The 18,369-nt window shown below is 45.6% G+C and overlaps 1 protein-coding gene and 1 long non-coding RNA gene across 3 annotated transcripts in view; one reads left to right on the top strand and one right to left on the bottom strand.

The window, feature by feature from the left end:
• Nucleotides 1–12,891, top strand: part of MARCHF1 (membrane associated ring-CH-type finger 1) — a 383,069-nt gene extending 370,178 nt beyond the window's left edge. The window contains exon 4 of one of the 2 annotated variants that reach the window (XM_072975095.1): nt 8,635–12,891. In XM_072975095.1, coding sequence (XP_072831196.1) covers nt 8,635–8,930 — 296 coding nt within the window. In that variant the 3' untranslated portion in view covers nt 8,931–12,891. The remainder of the gene's footprint in view (nt 1–8,634) is intronic. The other variant, XM_072975092.1, reaches the window with a different exon arrangement.
• On the bottom strand, nt 2,798–11,419 carry LOC140700762 (uncharacterized). Its single transcript, XR_012079399.1, has 3 exons — nt 11,338–11,419; nt 10,683–10,750; nt 2,798–4,026 (listed from the first exon to the last, which is right to left on the bottom strand). It is a non-coding gene; the product is annotated as an uncharacterized lncRNA (long non-coding RNA).
• Nucleotides 12,892–18,369: the final 5,478 nt, after the last annotated feature.

Genomic DNA, 18,369 nt, shown 5'->3' with positions numbered 1-18,369 from the left:
GATGGAGTCTCCTCCAGTTTTGTTACTGATTAACACTCTGCTGTAAAACACTGAATATACGGGGACCCGTGCTGAGAAGCAAGATTTATCAAGTCCTTGAAAACACTAGCAGACAGATGTCACACAGCACTTCAGGCTTTAGTGGCATCTGTATGTTTTAAAGGGTATCCCATAGCCTTTAGGATAAGGATCAGGTTCTGCCTGATATGAAAAGGCAAACAGCTGTAAAAATGGAAGGTTTTCGTTTTATTGAATTCATCTTAGTCACGGCTTCCTTTGAAACATGAGTAAGACAGTGTAAGGAGAGAGCCTGCTGTAGCTTATTAACTAGGACTCTGTAACCTGACGGAGTGGATGAACGCTGCAGGTTGAAAGTTTTGCCATGCTAAGTTTGGTAGTGAAGGATGGTGTCGAGTCCGCAATGAAAGATGTTTTAAAATCATGAAGGCGTATTGTAGCATTTTAAATGGACAAGGCATTCAAGACAGAAGCAAAAGTAGCTTGTTTATCGTCACCGCTGAAGGTACCAGCTGTTTCTCATCAGGCCCTACCAGCCTCCGCGAACAGCCTCAACCACAGCTGGTGAACCGGTGAGGCACATTCCCCTGGCTTCTCCCTGGGGCGGGGGGGGGGTGTATATTACGTGTAAAACCACTGGTGTGTTTGGAGGGAGGAGTTGTTCAGATGGTAACAGTGTGTGTTTGCTCAACCCTCAAAAAAAGAAAATGAAAAAAAAAAAAGATGAGAGGCAGTGAAGGAAAGAAGGGAGAGTCTTCAAAGGGAGGGGTTTGTTTCCTGTTTCTTCATCTGGATTCACAAAAGCAGTGGGGAGAGCACCCCATTCTTGTGCACCCCCACCGAAGCAGAACCAAGCTGGGCTCAAAAGGACCAGGACTCCAGACCCAGTGGGATGTGGTTTATGTAGCTGGAGTGTGTGCGTGGCACAGAGTTTGGGGTGGGCGGTGGGTGATGGCGTTGCAGACCCCGCTGTCCTCTCCTGGAAGGGAACGAAAGCACTGTGGCTAGAAAACCAGGTGTGTGGGGGGGTTTAATTTTTGCATCAATATTAATTCATTTATGTACAATTTATACCAAACTATCTTGTTTACAACTATACTGTGCGTTGTTCCTGAGATGCTGGATTTTAAATGTCTGTCACGCCCCTACTAGACAAGTTCCTTCAGGAAAGAAACTTTTTTTTCCCTAAGCCCACATCCCCTAGAGTTACAGGTACTGGCTCAAGCCACATAACACAAAGTGCACCACAGACACTGCGATCGTGTGTCTACGGCAGAACAGAGGCGTCCTGCCACCTCCCCCCTCCCCACACCCAGCCTGTCACCTGCGGACTCATGTTTCCTTGCAGTCCAGAGCAGACCTGGTGGCCACACCGTCTGTCTCCATGTCCAGTCCAGCGTTCCGTGTCTAAGGATCATGAACTTGCCCCGGCGTAGGAGTGCCCTCTCCCGGTGGCCGCCCCGCCTGGATCAGGCTGTCCTAGTCTGCAGGGCCCCTCTGTTCCCTCTCCCGGCACAGGCGAGGGAAAAGAAGGTGAAGACACCCCTCCCTCCCCAACAGAATCACAGGAAGCAACCTCACATGGTCCACGGGCAGGCGGTGCAGAACCTCTCTCTTATTTAGCCAATCCCACTTCTGACACGTGCGTGAACAACACTCATTTATCCTACAGTGGACGTGACTGTCTCAGCTGCAGCCAAGTCTCTCCAGAACCCGAGAAACCCACAGCCCCAACTTCCTTCCACACCCTCCCCCCGACCCTGGTTCTACCAGGGCAAACGTATGTCTTCAGATGCCATTTCTGTGATGGCGAGCTGCCCCCCCACATTCACCTCCGGCTCCTCCTGCACCCCAGTCGCGCCTCCACCTACCTCCGGAACCTTCCCACGTAGAGGTCTGTCAGGCACTCAAGCTCAGTGTCCAGTCCATAACCTACCATCACCTCCCACTCCAGCACCTGCAGGAAAGGACTGCTAAGCCCCGTGACCCAAGCCAACCCAGCTTCCATCCCGCATACCCCAGCCCACCCACGTCCACCGGCGTCAATCACCACATGGCATTCGGTCTGCCGCACACACCTCTGGAACCCCTCCCCGCTGCCACCCGCCGCGTGCGCACTGTCACAACTTCTACTGAGAAACGGCAACTGCTCCTTAATTTTAGGCTTCCTCCAGTTTCGCCCGCCTTCGACCCACAACCAATAACGCTGTCACAGCAAATTTACAAACACACATCTGACCGCCTTCTGTCCCTATGTACTCATCATTCTTGAAATGACTCTGTAAGGGGGCCCTGCTGACCCCATGACCTGCGGCTGGCTCTGCTGAGCATCACTTCAGCCCCCAAATTCGCTTCTAGACCCTGCTCGACTTCTCTGGACGTGAACATTTCCTCCCAGCTGCTCGTGTGCACCTCTGCACGCTCCTCACACAAACATGTTACATCACACACCTCTCCGACCCCACTCAGCCTTTGCACTTGACCTTGAACATCACTCCCTCCAGGAAACCTAGCTCAGCTCCCTGAACCAGAATGACTTTCTACCTCAGTGGCTCCCAAACCAGCAGCATCTGCATCACCTGGGCACTTGTTGGAAATGCAGACCCTTGGCCTCTCCCCAGCTCAGACCTGTGAATCAGAGGCCCTGAGGTGGGGCCCAGCACTGGGAGTGGAAGCAGCCAGCAGGCAACCCCCACGCCCTGTCAGAGAGCACGTGCTCATCCTGCACTCTCCCCACCTTTGACCACCCAGAGAATCACCTGTGCAGTTTCGACACCACTGCAAAGCCTGGGTTTTTATTTATTCTCTTAGAGATCTTAATACTTTGATTTATTTTTCAATGGAGGTCCTGGGGATTGAACCCAGGGCCTCACGCATGCTAAGCATGTGCTGTACCCCTGAGCTATACAGCACCACCCCTGCCCAGCCCCATCCCAAGGTTCAGGGTTAGTTAGCCCTTACTCAGTTCTGTTGTGCAGTCACGCTGTGCAGCTCTGCCCTACCAGGAGGAGTATCAGGCGCTACTGTAATTGCTCATTTAATTGTCCACCTCCCTCATGAGCAGACGGAGCTCAGAGCAGGGCCGGCCGTGTCTGCTGGGTTCACCAGCACATCCCTGGCGCCGAGCCAAGTGTCCGGGACCCAGCGTGGAAGAAGTGGCACGAACTTTTCCACCTTTGCCATTCTTCTAGACTTGTTCTTCAGAGTATTTTTTCCTTTCTCAGTTTTGGGTGGATACAGGATTTCAGACCGCAGTCCCCAGTGTACTGTCGCTCAGGTTCCTAGTCACAGTTCCCAGCAGAAGCCTGAATGACAAAGGCCAGCTTTCTGACGTCTCTGTCTACATCTCCCTCCCCCCCTCTCTCTCATCTTTCCATGTGTCTAGACACACAGTATATAGGGTCAACTTTCTACCATATATTTTTACAAATTATTTTCAGTTTCTCAAAAGCAAGTGAAGGTGAGGTAACTTTCATGTTTGGTGTTCAGAGCCCCCGAGTTAGGAAGCACAATCTCTGTCAAGAAGTGGTCCCGGGGCTGTTCCTTGCAGGTGGGACGGCTCCAGGCTTGGGTAACGTCAAATGGGACCGTGGTGACTTTTGTGGAAGTTTTTTCGGTGAAAGTCTCCCTGTGCTTATGTTCGGATTGTCTTTAACACCTGACTGCCCGCAGCGCACATCTCCGGGAAGCGGGGGCGTCTGTCTGGGTTGTCATTGGCATCCTCCTTTGGCATTGGAACTGCGAGAGCAGACCCTGAACTTGCTTTTAAAGTTTTTGGGAAAAAAACTGCATAATTTAAAAGTCAAAATATTTTAAGTGCATCTTGAAAACCTTCAGAAACATTTGAGAAGGAAATTGCCGTTCTTTAGCCACAGTGGAGATTGAATGTAAAACAGCCACATCTTCTGAGCTGTAGTAACTGCAGGAAAAAGTCCTTGGTATGTTTTTCGCCGGCTGTCCTTTCAGATTAAATATGCGTCGTGCCCCACATCGCTCTCGTTCTGTTACCTGTGATGACAAAACAAAAGACAAATGCTTGGCTCTTAAAACTTTAACACCCTAAATTACCCATGTTGCCAACTCTAACTAGGGGCGGGGGTGCGAGGGGGGCAGTCGCTCCTCCCGCCTCATCTTTACATATTCTGGCAGAATGCTCCGGGACACCCTGTGTTGAAATCAAATCATAAAAATACAGACCAAGAAAATGGAACAATTCCTCCTGTCTATTAAAGAGGCTGTAGGCGCTGATGTTAAGGCTGCCGCAGGGCCATTTAAATGAATTCACCACGAGGACCAGCACAGCAAGTTGATTCTGTTCACGTCTGACTCCCCCGAGGGCCTCAGAGCACATCCAGGGCTGGGCAGCCCTGCTGGACGTTGAAGGGGGCTTAGGGAATGTGTTAAAAATCACTTCCCTGCGACCCACAGAACACTTTCCTTTTCAGCGCTGTTGGATAAGCATTCCTTTTTTAACGTAACTGCATGTGCTGTTATTGTTCACAATCCAAACATGGTAACCACCGACCCCGCTAGAGGTCAGAGGGCGGGGGTCTGCTTCCGCCTTGGTCGTGGGCCAGGTACCTTGAGTAAATAATTAATCACCCCGCAGCTCGCTTTTCTCATTTTCTCTAAGTTGGACTGAACATCCTTCAAGGTTTCTTTCTATGATTCATTTTTCAAATACACCGTGAACATGACCTTGCATCAGAGAAACTGAAGCACTGGGTTACACAGATGCTGTGCGTGTGTCGTCCGTGTTCACGCAGTGACTGTTACCCTTAGAACTAGTTAAGGAAGAGGTTGGAAATATGTGATACGGGGCTATCTCCCTGCGCAAAATCTCTATTTTTGAAGGAAACAGCCCTTGAGAAGCCACTGACCACAATAAGGGAGACCTGAGTAAGGTCTGATCTGCAACGAAATTGTAGGCAAGTTGAATCCTTTAGGATTTGGGTATTTCTTAGCCAGGGAAAGGGGGGTTTCTGGGTGAAAATGAGGAAATAGTGACCATAAAGAAGATGACAGAGCTGGTGGACATGGTCCTGTTGGTGGACTCGAGCCTTGGGTTCCTGAGGGGAAGGCCCTTATCCCCAGCCCGTGTCTCCTGACTCAGACTCAGTGGAGGGTGCCTTGAGGAAGATGGGCGGGGGGGTTATTTGAAAAAAAAAATTGCAAACTTTACTTTCGTTCATGTTTACCTTTTCGTTCAAGATCCGCAGAGCTACTCTTACCAGAACTTCCTCTTTTCCCTCTGGCTCCTTAGAAAAATCCTGCCTAGATGCAGACTCCCCAAAGCCTACGATGAACTGAATGGCCCGCCTGCCTGTCTTTGTCTAAAGGGCTTTCACTCGCTGTCTAAACAGACATCTCTTTACAAACTGTGTCCTGCTTTCTGTGGTTTTGGAAGGACTGCACTTTCGGGCAGATAGAACGCAGCACTTGAGATTCACCTAACGCTAAATCGTGAAGTCCTCCATAGCACATCACCGGACCAGCCTACAGACCATCGGAAGCCTTTCCTGGAAAACCTCTTCGTGTGCCGACTGTCTTGGGATGGCCTGGAAGCTGCTGCAGCCCTCAAGTACCACGTCACACAGAGGCGATCAGACCAAGGGGGCCTGGAAGATGTTATTTTAACTGTCTGCTGAGGCTGCTTGAGAATTTACTGCCCATTCTTGTGAGGCTGGCATGACGATATGGAAAGTGAATGAATCAATTACGTTCATCTATTACGAGGGACAAGAGAAGATCCCCATTTCCTTAGAAAATGACTGCTGACCAGAATATCTGCTCTTCCAGTTCCTGTCCAGCAATTTCCAAGCATCATCTGTCTCCTGCCCACGGTTAGGAGGTAGGTGTGGGCAGAGTTTCTTCCTAAACCTGCAGAAACTCCTGAAGGAAGACCCCCGGCACAAAGGCAGAGGTCGAGAAGAGAAGTCTATAGAGAAGAGAAGAGATGGTTGCACTGCCTGAAGTTGGATTTTCCAAACTCCTCTTTCGAACTGGCAAGCAGAGACAACTTTGTGCTCTTGGCATTTCCAAGGTCAGGCTCTAGCTTCAAGTATGCACGAGTGAGAACAGAGAACTCCTTGGCTCATGCAAGGGGCCCGCGGGGAGCCGGCCCCGCGCCCGTCTTCACCGCCTCCCGGGGCTCATTCTCGCTCCGTCACAGAACTGACTAGCCCTGCACAACGGAGCATGAAGACCACGTGCTCAGTCTAATGAAAGGAAGCAAACGCATCTCACCAAGGAAAGCGACTTTGCAGAGCCCCCTTAGCCTCATTTTGGCACCTCCTCTCAAGATGTCCTGATGGTGAGCTTCCCAAGATAAAATCTTGAACTGCTCAATGATAATTTCTATAAAGAAAACAAACATCCTGTCCACTAGGAAAAAGGCAAAGAGAAAGACCAGGCTGTCTTTGGAAGACGGTCCTCTGGACAGTGGGTTTGTACCCGAGTGGCCTTCGGCTGTGGGGTGGGGGGTACCCTCCCGTCTAAACTTCGTCCAGGGAAACAGCAGGCGCTTGGACTCCCCAAGAACGCAGCAAGGAGGACTGACTTGAGCAGAGAAGACGGACTCAGACATCCTGTGAAAGGAGGCGGGGGAGCAGTCTCCTAGAACTGGAGGAGAAAAAGGCAGCTGGCGACTCCCGGCCTGGATTCTTGGGTATTTCCGTGGTTTCTGGTCACTGTCTCTGGAAGGAGGGGTGGGGCAAGGGTGGGGTCTTCTTCAGGCTGTCCAAGGGAAGTGCAGTTCCACTGACAAGTCAACAAAGGCTGTCCTGTCTTATGCTGAAAAGACTGAGGCAGCACAATCAAAGTCAGAATTTTAAAAAGCTTTTACTCATCTTTGAAATACGTACTGAGCCAGCCACTGTGGGAAACAAAGACCAAGCAGACACAGACTCTGCGCCTGTCAGGATCACGGCAGAGCGGAGTAGAAATCACTGATGGCACAGCGAACTCGCGCCACAAGTGTAAGAGGTCACGTGAAACTGGGGCGCGTGGAAAAGCTTAAAGTACTTCTGAGTCAAGTTTTATGGGACAGGCAGACACGCAGGAACAGAAGCAGAATCCCAGGCAAGTACCGTGGGCAAAGGCTCAGGAAGAGAAGATCTCCAGGCACTTACAGAACAGTCGGCAGCCCGAGGTCGCAGCCCGAGGGGAACGGGAGCCGGAATCCGTGGGGATCAACCTAAAAATGGACGCTAACCACACTTCCTCTCCAGCTTGTCTGTGGTTAAAATCCTCCTAAACAAGGAGCAGTTACTGCTCAACTGAACAGCCAAGAGCAAAAAGCCTTCTGAATTTGGAGAACTCCAAGATGTCTAATTTGAGTCCTCCCTACAGAGTCGCCGGTAAAGCTCACGTGGTGGCCTTCTGTGACATGGCTTGTCGGCCTCGGCACCACTGACACCGCGGACCGGTAGCTCCTGGTCGGGGGTGCTGTCCTACACCCGGAAGGGTGTCCGCAAGCCGCATCACAGGCCTCGATCTCCTGAGCCAGCAGCACCCCACCCAGTCAGGAACTGCCCGGTGTGGCCCCAGGAACACAGCCGCCCCCAGCTGAGAACCGCTGGTCCTCAGTGGGCCAGGCCTGCTCTTGCAAGACAGGACGAGGGAGCCAGGGAAGCCCTTTAACACGACGCAAACAGGGCGGAGTGTTTTGCTTCCAGGAGCATAAAGTAAATATCACTATTACAAAAAGTGGGTAGGATGTTTCTTTCTACTCTATTCACTATTATAAGAAAAAGTAAGTAAAACCCACAGTAGAATCACTGATTCCCCTAAACGCCAACCCACCCTCCTCTTTTATGTGACAGCCCGTCACGTGAACGAAGGCAGACATATCCTCCAGGCCACCCCGACGCTGGCAGGAGGTGGACTCTTCAGCGTCATGTACTTAACTGTGTGATTATGTGCAGCCTCAGTACTGTTGTACTTACATAATCTCTCGTGAAATAGTTTTAAAAACTGTTTGTAAAACAAAGTCCATTTCTAGTTATGGTGATGGAAATTAAGATGGAGAATGTCTAAGAGATGGTTCTCAGTAACAAAACAGATTTATAAAACGGATGGCATCCTAAATCGCGTACTCGTCTGAACTCAGGAATTTTTTCTCTCTGGTGAGATGTGGCAGCTTTTTTTCTTCTTTTAATTTTAAAGGGAATGACGGCGTGGTGGTGGGCCTGTGGGTCCCACACATGCACCTATTACTTTACTTTACCTTCTTAAAAGGATCTTAACATCTGATTCTTTCACTCGGTATGTTCACTATTCTTCCTTAAAAGATTTAGCTGTAAGGAATCAATGTCGAAGTCGGTCAGTCTCACGTGGTATCTGATGAGCACAGTAGGTCCTTGGTGCTAAGAGGCACGAGAGATGTGGTTGGAGCAGCAGGTGAGAGAACTTCTTCCTGTACAGTGTTGACAATACCTCTAGAATATCTGCAAGCAATTCAGCAGTTCAGGTTCCAATTGTTACTAGTTAAGAATTTATTCCTTATCTGTGAAATTCAGCAGGCAGGCATGGTACTTTGATGGAAATATAGGGGGAAAAAATCACCAAAACCACTGATAACAACTTGGTGATAACGTTCTCCCTTGTCTTTCAAAGGTGTCCTCGAATGGCCATTTTGGACAAAACTGGTTGTGGTGGCCATTGGCTTCACAGGAGGGCTGGTCTTCATGTACGTACAGTGCAAAGTCTACGTCCAGCTGTGGCGCAGGCTGAAGGCCTACAACCGCGTCATCTTTGTGCAGAACTGCCCAGACACGGCCAAGAGGCTGGACAAGAACTCGTGCACCGTGAACACGGACGCCAAGGAGGCCGGGGTCGTGCCTGTGTCACAAACGGGAACCAACTCACTGCCGTCTGCGGAGGGCGGCCCCCCGGAAGTCATACCGGTGTGACGGGGCCGGCCGGGACCGCGTCCCTGAGAGCTCGGTCTGGCCCTCGGCTACCGCAGTTGACAGCCGTGATCCTGAGTTCGTCACCCCCCCCCTCCTCTCCTCTCTCTGACTCATTTGTCCTCACTTTGCTCAAAAAGGGAAGGAGAGGAGCCACCAAGTGACCAGGATCCCACGAAGCAGAGTTACCAAGTGTGAACAGGAAACGTGACAGGTCTGCTGGAAAATGACTTCTGAGACAGTTCATCAAGAACCACTAGCACAAGGGTCGCTTTTAGGAAAGGAGGAGACTAAGTGGACAGACCCGAGTCTTCACAGCAGCAGGGGAGAGTTCACGAGTACAGACTAGAACTGCAACGTCTGTTTCTTCTAGGGCCCCGTACTGTTAACTATCTCATCTGGGAATAACAAACACATTTGGTTTTCAGCTTGAAACTGCATTATCCCTGAGGCACATCAGAAGCAAACTTGGAAGACGTGTATTTTGATATTCATACTTTTGACAGCTAACAGGTTTTTATGGCTATAGTGGAGTCCAGTTGTTTTGACAGATGCATGTTTTTAAAATAGATGCAATACACACTTGGAAGATGTTAGTACTTGGAATTATGTTTAAGTCATCAACAGTAGATTTTTCAGAGATTTTTGGGGTTCAGTTAGCTCTGTTAAATACCCACGGAAGCCCTGCATTTCACCTAGTCTCTCTAAACCAGTGTTATCAGACAGAAATATTATGTGACCCACAAATGCAGGGCCACATGTGCAAATTTAATATTTTCTAGTAGCCCCACTAGAAGATTCTAAGTAAAAATAGGTGAAATTAATTTTGATACTATATTTTATTTAACACTATATATACCCAAGTTATCCTTTAATTATCAATGTAAAAATTATTGAGATATTTTATGTCTTATTTTATGAACCAAGTCTTCAAAATCCAGTATGTATTTTGTCCTTACAGCGTATCTCAACTCAAATTAACCACACTGGATGGTGCAGCGCAAAAATCAGAGACAGAGCCTCTGCTTCGTCTAATGGTTGACTACTTCAACACGGCAGCTTAATTCATCTTAAATTCAAAATATCACAAATGTTATGATTTTACAGAGCATTAAATTAATCAAATTAACTATCCTGGTTGACGAGTTAGATGAAGTTACTGTTTCTCTGAAGAGCGAAAAAACAAAAGGTACAAAGCAATCGGCAAAGTTCTGAAATTAACTTATTTGCTACTATGAGGCACTTATGATAGGGAGAATAAAAATTAAATATTTTTAAGTCAAACGTACTGTTTTCTAATCCACATGAGGCATGAAATTGATGGATGAGTAGTCATGACCAAGCATTCAGACTTCACTTTAAAAATCCGACAGTATTTATTTCCTTTGCTCAGCTGGGAAGCAAAAACATTCAACAGACTCTGTGATAATAAATTGAGTTGTTTAGGTTTGACAGTTCAGTCGATTATTGTATTCTTTGCATATCCATGTAAAACTGAAGCGTGAGTAATATTGCAGTGAGCTGGATTAACGATTATAAATATAGTGACCTGTCAAAGAAAGATGTCTTACATACAACAAGGTGATTGACTTTTGTTAGCTGTCCTATTTGTCATTGTGAAAAGGCGACCACGATGGACACAGAACCAAAGCCTGGGTATCGCACTGCACAAATCTAGGGATCACGTCGACGCACTTTGTAACTGAGTGTGCTCGTTCTTCACAGGTATCATAGGAAAAAGGGAAAAGAAATTACCTTCCACTGAGGAGACAGAGGCTACAGCATTAGTAGTGGCCGACACTGAATCCCAGTAGTCCCAGTTCCTAGAAATAAAGCAAAGGTCAACAGCGTGAACTGTGTGTCTGTTGGGGGGAGGGTGGGGGGAGCACGTGTGTGTGTGTGTGTTCCTGTATATACATGCGAAAGACGTCAAGGTGTTCAGCCAGGCAGGAAACAAAGTTTAAAACCCATCTTCCTTAAAACTTTTGTAGAAACACGGACTGAAGGCACAGGAGAAACCAGGTTGAGGTAACTAAACTGGACCAAAATTTCTGCACATAATGGTGTAATAAAAAGTATTATGAACCTTAAACAAACTACACTTTGTATTAACTTCTTTCATTTCCATTCTCAAGGTTTAAGATAAACACACGGATGGATCACGAAGCTTTGGGTGATGGAACCTTGGAACCTCACCCAAGGGACTGACCATGACTCATTTTTTTCTGACAATTTTCCTAACCCATTTTTCTTGAGGTTCAGCAATGGCGACATGTGTTTACAAACATTCCCCAGGGAACAAAGTCTAGTCACCAGCCAAAAAACACTGACTTCCATTTTGTTTGCTCTGTAAGGAAAAGGATTATTTATCTGAATTACACCAAAAATACGATTTAAATTCTGTACAAACCTTAGCATAGCTCATTTCACAGCAGGCGATGACCGGCTAAAATCAGGCCTCATTTATTAAGGGATACACTGAACACTAAGGGGTTCTGGGATGAAAAATAAAAACACGCATTACTGTCTTAATAAAAGATGATACCTAAATTCTCAAAATTAACTTGAATGGGCTTTGACTTTCTGGAAATGAGGAAATAATACAGCTCCCTAAGAGATTAAAAACTCAGCATTATTCTGCCCTTCCTCTCACTTTTTTAAATCCTAAACTCCTGAATTTAAATCTGTAAAAGGTTTTCCTGCAATGGCTGCTCATGGTTCAAACAATATGAAATAACTATGTATGTTTGAAACTTGATGTTGATTATTTTCTTTTATATTCTGTGTGGCAACAGTACAATGAACGGGCTTGGCTCTGAAAGAGCTTTTGTGGACTGGATATGCCTTTCTAAAAAGAAAAACTTCTCTCCGGAATGACAGTATTTTGAAGCACATTTTCTTGCTCATCTAAGAAATAAATTGGAATTGAAACAAAGGAATGAAATTGAAGAATAAACGTACAGCTCTGCTAAAACCTTGGCTTTTTATAATCATGAATCTGTGGTATTATCAATACCACAAAACAGGCAATTATGCTGTTCATCTTTTTTTAAAGAACTGTCACTTTTATTGTATAAAATCAAAGATTAAACTGAAACTGTAAAGAAAATGAAATCCAGTTACTGTTTTGGTTTTTTTTAAGTGAAGCCAAAAAGGCAAATAAGTTCAAACATAAACACAATCAAGACAAGAACGATTCCCGGCCCTGGGGTATACAGCGGTGGAGAAACTGAAGGAAGATAGGATGTATATACCCGTCTTCCTGTTCTCTCTCTCTTTCTATGCATGAAGGAGTCTTCCCAAGTGCCCCGGGATTCAGTCTCACGCTGAGCTGCTGTTAGATGTCATTACAGAGAGGTGGCCTCATAGCTACATTTATCTTGTTTCGCATAAGGTCCTTGGGTGGCCCTAAAATGCCTATTTTTTGGCTGGAAAATTAGCTCATTAGAGCAATGACATCACTAAGATATTATGATTGTCATGGAGGGGATGGGGGGAAGACTGGCCCCTCTGCCGGACAGCTCAGCTCTCCCAGCCGAGCCAATGAATATTTTGGAACAAAGCAGAGCTCTTAAAACTTCTAATTACCATTATTGTAGTTGTTACCTGGGGATTGCTTACGACTTACACTTTAATTAAGAAAGATGAGAAACTTTTTTCTTTCCTGACGTCAGCCCAAAGGTGCTATTTTACATATCGACAGCTGACAGGGAGCACTGTTATCTTGGGCTGCAGTGTTTCCTCCACGTCTGAAGAAAAGCCCATTTGAAACTGCATTAAAACAAACAAGGAAAAACGATTCTACCTGTGTGCAATTTCTGGGACTGAGCATTTGTACTCCTTTTGGTCTTACCTAAGTCTCTTGCATTAACAGTTTACTGTTTTTGTGCATAATGTGTACTAAGACAAAGTAAGGAAAAGAATTACCTGTGAACGACTTTGTACATTAAACAAGTGACCCAAAGCTTTGTTGTGGTTTCTATGCTTTCTGCCTAACTTACCTGGATTTCTGCATTTGTTATCTGTAACAGCCTTGAGTTCTTAAGGCTTTACAATGATCGGGTTTTTCAACAGGGTCTGAACATATTTATAATTCTTTTAAGGCCAACATAGGCTGATTAACCCACGACATTTTAGAAGGGAATAAATAGGTGCATTAACAAGGGAAAACCAATGTAAAGAACCTATACAGACTTTCAAACCCTGTTTAAAAAAAAAAACTTTAAGAAAAATCAGTGTAATCTAGAGAAGGAAATAAGGCTTCGATATACAAAAAAAAAAAGCAGCATTTTTCTACCCACAGATAATAACTACTAAGAAAAAGCCTTCAGAATCTATTTCTAATACAAAAGCTTCAGTGATTAGTGGGGAAAATATCCCACTCAAAGCCCCAGCTTCCAAGCCTGGATTCAGGGTCAGCATGCGGCCCAGCCCAGACACCTGCAGGCCTTTCTATCCACTACTAACTATGCCCAAACTGAATACCCGACTCTGCAGGCTTCTCGCACCTCCCAGGTGATAGCAAACACTTAGATCACAGCTCACTTACTGTGAGTCCAGCTAACCATCCGAGACTGGGAGCTGTGGCAGGGCTACCAGGACAGCAAGGCGGGGAGAGACTCTACCTCAGGGAGAGGGCGATGCAGGCCGCAAAGTCCTGGACCAGGAACGTCCAGGACGCTTCAGCCAGTAAGGAAACAAGCCCTTGTTAGACTAAGGCCATTCGTTACTTACAGAGACAGCAAAAGAAAGACGAACACAGGTGCCCGCTCCCCTTGAATCTTGTCCCAAGGAAACAGGCAAAAAGAAAAGGGGCCAGATGACACGACAACACAGCATAAGGAGCAGGGCCAGTCCCACGACGCAGCTAAGCAAGTCACAGCCTGCAGCTGCGCTCCGGTGGCTCCGGGGGGAAGTCTCCTATTCCATCAGAACCCAGGAGGCAACGCCAAACTGCCTCCCTTGTCCTCCCATGATAGGGAGGTAAATGCGAAGGCCCTGTGGCAGTTCCTCATCAGCGTCCTATATCCTCCTGTTCTAGGACAATCAGATGTATTCTAAGGTTCAGGTCAGCTGCGACCAAGCCTGGCCTCACTGGATACACACAAGGTCCACCGTCGGACACAGCCTGGCCACTCCAGGAATGGACAGGCCAGCACGTGTGAAACAGAGCCAGAGGAAACCAGCTGAGGCTGGAGGGGCAGTCAGGAATCCAGTCACTCCAGGCCTCTGCGGCCCTGGGACATTTCACTCAAAATGCAGTGGTTGTGAATGCAGGTTCATCGACTGAAATAAATGCCCCATTCTGGTGGGGGATGTCGGTAGGAGGGGAGGCCACGCGTGAGTGGGGTTGAGGGGCATACAGGAGATCTCTCTGCCTTCCTCTCGATATTGATGTGAACATAAAAACTTCTTAGGAAAAAAAAAGTCTTAAAAAAAAAGTGATCAGAAACTAAATTATACCCCAACAAACACTCCATTAAAAAAAAATGGAATGGAATATTGCAACAATTCTCAACACAGAAGCAGCTTATTTTACTGTATGTTTTCAAAAATTCATGAGCAACTCTGAAGGATGGATTGAAAGGACCAAGAATGGTGGCATGAGGTCGGTGAAGGAGCTACTACGTGCAGCACAAGCAGGACGCGGTGGCTCAGGGGAGAGTGAGCAGTGCAGATGGCCCGACACGGGCTGACCCCACTTTCTTTTCGGGAACTGAACCAGAAATCCTACCTGGATGAGACGGGGGGAGGACAGGGACAGGAGCACGGGAAGTCTAGGACGACACACAGCCAGTGTTCTAGCCAGAAACATTACGTGGAGAACCCGGAAGAATCAAGGTTCCCGAGAAGATAACGGGGAACAGGACCTGGAACACAAGTCTCTGCCTCTGAAAGGAGAAACGGCACTGCACGCACTGAAGTGGAAGAAAGAAAAATGGTGGTTCCTATTTTCTCAAAGATGTGTAAGAGGTCACCAGCCGAATGCCGAGGAGGCAAGTACAGAGTATGAAAAAGTTGTAAAATAACTGTCTCAAAGTAGGAAAACAATTTTTTTAGGGAAATGGTGAACTTGCTAAGCAGCACTGGGAATCCACCTGAGCCTTGCAAACACAAATGGGAAAACCAGACTGCTGCTACCCTCCAGGAATGTTGAGCTTCTTGCAGACAGCAGGTATGAAGGAGACAGATAACTGAGCATCACCTGGTTTAGCTGCGCAAGAGGCCAGAGGGATGGAGAGCACGTGCAAGGAGGCAACCATGAACTCAGAATCCAAGCTGAACAAGAAAAACACTGGAAGACGGGACAGGTGATGCGTAAGGAGAGAAAAGAGGTTGGAGTGTGGAAGGTCAGCAGTGGGAGGGACAATGCTCCACGCCCAGTTCACAGGAGGTCCTGGTGTGATCACTGAGAGGCCCGATGGGATGGACAGACTGTGAACTTCAAGGTCACAGGCTCAGATCTATCATCCACAAGACTACCGGGATCATTAAGACAACGTAAATAAAGGAGAAAACTGAGCCAAGAGCTAGTCTTTAATGAAAGGACAGAGGCAGCTTCTGGTAAGTAAGATAATAAGGAAACGGGGATAATGATGTAACTTCAAAAAACTAAGGGAGAAACTGTCTGGAAGTGGGGACCGCTATCCAATCTCCGGCCCCTGAGGCACAAGGGACATAAGAGGAGAAAAAGCTTCTATCTGAGGTGAACAGAGTCCTAAAGAGAGATCTACATCAGCAAGGCACAAAGTGATCAGATATTAGGAACAGTAGTGATAGATGTCAGAGTTGGCAGCTCTCAGCTTAGAAGTGTGTCATTAGTCTGTGTCCGTGGGGTTGAGCTCACTGATTTAGACCAGGGGTTGGCGAACTCTGGCACGCAGGCCTAATCCAGCCTGCAGCCCACTGGGGTTTGTCCATGAGGGTTTTTTATGTTAAAGGGTGGTAACACACACACACACACACACACACAAATACATGCAACAGAAACCACACTTGGCCTGCAATGTCTAAAATGTTTACCATTTGCCACTTTGCTATTTGCCAGCCACTAGTTTACACAGAAGACCAGTGGCTGGCAGACTGGATAATAAAACAAAAGCCTACAATACCCTGCCTACAAGAAACCCACTTTAGGGTGAAGGACACACACAGACTGAAAGTGAGAGGATGGAAAAAGATGCTTCATGCAAACAGAAATGACAAGAAAGCTGGAGTAGCAGTACTGATTTCAGACAAAATAAGACTTTAAAACAAAGGCCATAAAGAAGGATAAAGGACACTATATAATGACCACAGGAACAATACAAAGTGAAGATATTATACTTGTTAACATATATGCACCCAATATAGGAGCACCTAAATACGTAAAGCAAATACTAACAGACATACAGGGAGAAACTGATGGGAACACAATCATAGGAGACTTTAACACCCTACTAACTGCATTGGACAGGTCTCCCAGACAGAAAATCAATAAGGAAATGGAGATACTGACACAATACAACAGTTGGACTTGGTTGATATTTTTAAGACATTATAATCCCCAAGAAACAGAAGATACATTCTTTTCAAGTGCTCATGGAACATTCTCTAAGATATACCACATACTCAGAAACAAAAGAAGCCTCAACAAATTTGAGGATAGAAATTATTTCAAGCATCTTTTCTGACCACAATGGCATGAAGCCAGAAATCAACCACAGTAAAACAAATGAGAAAAAAATGACTCCACAGAGACTAAACTACATGCTACTAAAAAACCAATGGGTCAACAATGAAATCAAAGAAGAAATTAAAAAACACTTTGAGACAAATGATAATGAAAACACAACCACATAAAATCTATGGGATGCAGCAAAAGCAGTCCTAAGAGGAAAGTTCCTAGGCCCTCCTCAAAAAACAAGAACAATCTACCTCAAATAGACAACCTGACTTACCACCTGTAAGAATTAGAAAAAGAAGAGCAAACAAAATTTAAAAGTCAGCAGAAGGAAAGAAGTAATAAAAATCAGGGAGGAAATAAATAAAATAGAAATTAAACAAAATTGACAAACCTCTGGCCAGGCTCACCAAGAAGAAAAGAGAGAGGAAACAAATAAAATAAGAAAGGAAAATGTAGAAGTTACAACCAACCACAGAAATACAAAAAACAAATCAGACAATGAAACAAAGAAACAATCCTTTTTAAAACTGCATCCAAAACAATAAATATTTAGGAATAAATCTGTCCAAGAAGACAAAAGACTTACATGTGGAGAACTACAAAAACACTAATTCAGGAAATTAAAGATGACATGTAAAGATATCCCATGCTCTTGGATTAGAAGAATTAATATTGTTATGGTCATACTACCCCAAAGCAATATACAGATTTAAGGTGATCCCTATCAAATTACCCAGGACATTTTTCATAGAACTAGAAAAAATAATCCTAAAATTTATATGCAACCACAAAAGACCCAGAATTGCCAAAGCAATACTGAAGAAAAAGAACAAAGCTGGAGGAATAACCCTCCCAGGCTTCAGACAATACTGCAGAGCTACAGTAATCCAAACAGCATGGTATTGGCATAAAAACAGACATAGGGATCAGTGAAACAGAATAGAGAGCCCAGAAATAAACCAACAGACGTACAGTCAATTAATCTTCAACAAAGGAGGCAAGAACATACAATGGAAAAGACAGTCTCTTCAGCAAGTGGTGCTGGGATGACTGGATAGAAACATGTAAATTTAAAGGTTAACACACTCCTTCACACCATACACAAAAATAAACTCAAAATGGCTTAAAGACTTAAATATAAAACAAAACACTATAAACCTCCTAGAAGAAAACAGAGAGAAAACATTTTCTGACATAAATCTTAGCAATGTTCCCCTAGGGAACAGAAATAAAAGCAAAAATAAACAAATGGGACCTAATTAAACTTAAAAGCATTTGCACAGCAAAGGCAACCATAAGCAAAACAAAAACCTATGGAATGGGAGAAAATATTTGCAAATGATGAGACTGACACTGGCTTAATTTCCACAATATTTAAACAGCTCATACAACTTAATAACAAAAGAAAACCAAACAACCCAATCCAAAAATGAGAAGAAGACCTAAACTAGTCATTCTCCAATGAAGACATATAAATAGCCAATAAGCACATGAAAAAATGCTCAGTATCCCTAATTATCAGAGAAATGCAAATCAAAACTATGATGAGGTATCACCTCACACCAGTCAGAATGGCCATCATTAAAAAGTCCACAAAGGATAAATGTTGGAGAGGCTGTGGAGAAAAGGGAACCCTCCTACACTACTGGTGGGAATGTAGTTTGGTGCAGCCATTATGGAAAACAGCATGGAGATTCCTAAAAAAACAAACAAACAAAAAATAAGACTTACCATATGATCCAGCAATCCCACTCCTGGGCATACATCCGGAGAGAA

The sequence above is a fragment of the Vicugna pacos genome, chromosome 2, assembly GCF_048564905.1.
Source record: "Vicugna pacos chromosome 2, VicPac4, whole genome shotgun sequence".
In the NCBI taxonomy this organism is placed as follows: domain Eukaryota; kingdom Metazoa; phylum Chordata; class Mammalia; order Artiodactyla; family Camelidae; genus Vicugna; species Vicugna pacos.
The sequence above is the reverse complement of the archived record's forward strand: the minus strand, read 5'-3'. Positions and strand labels throughout refer to the sequence as shown.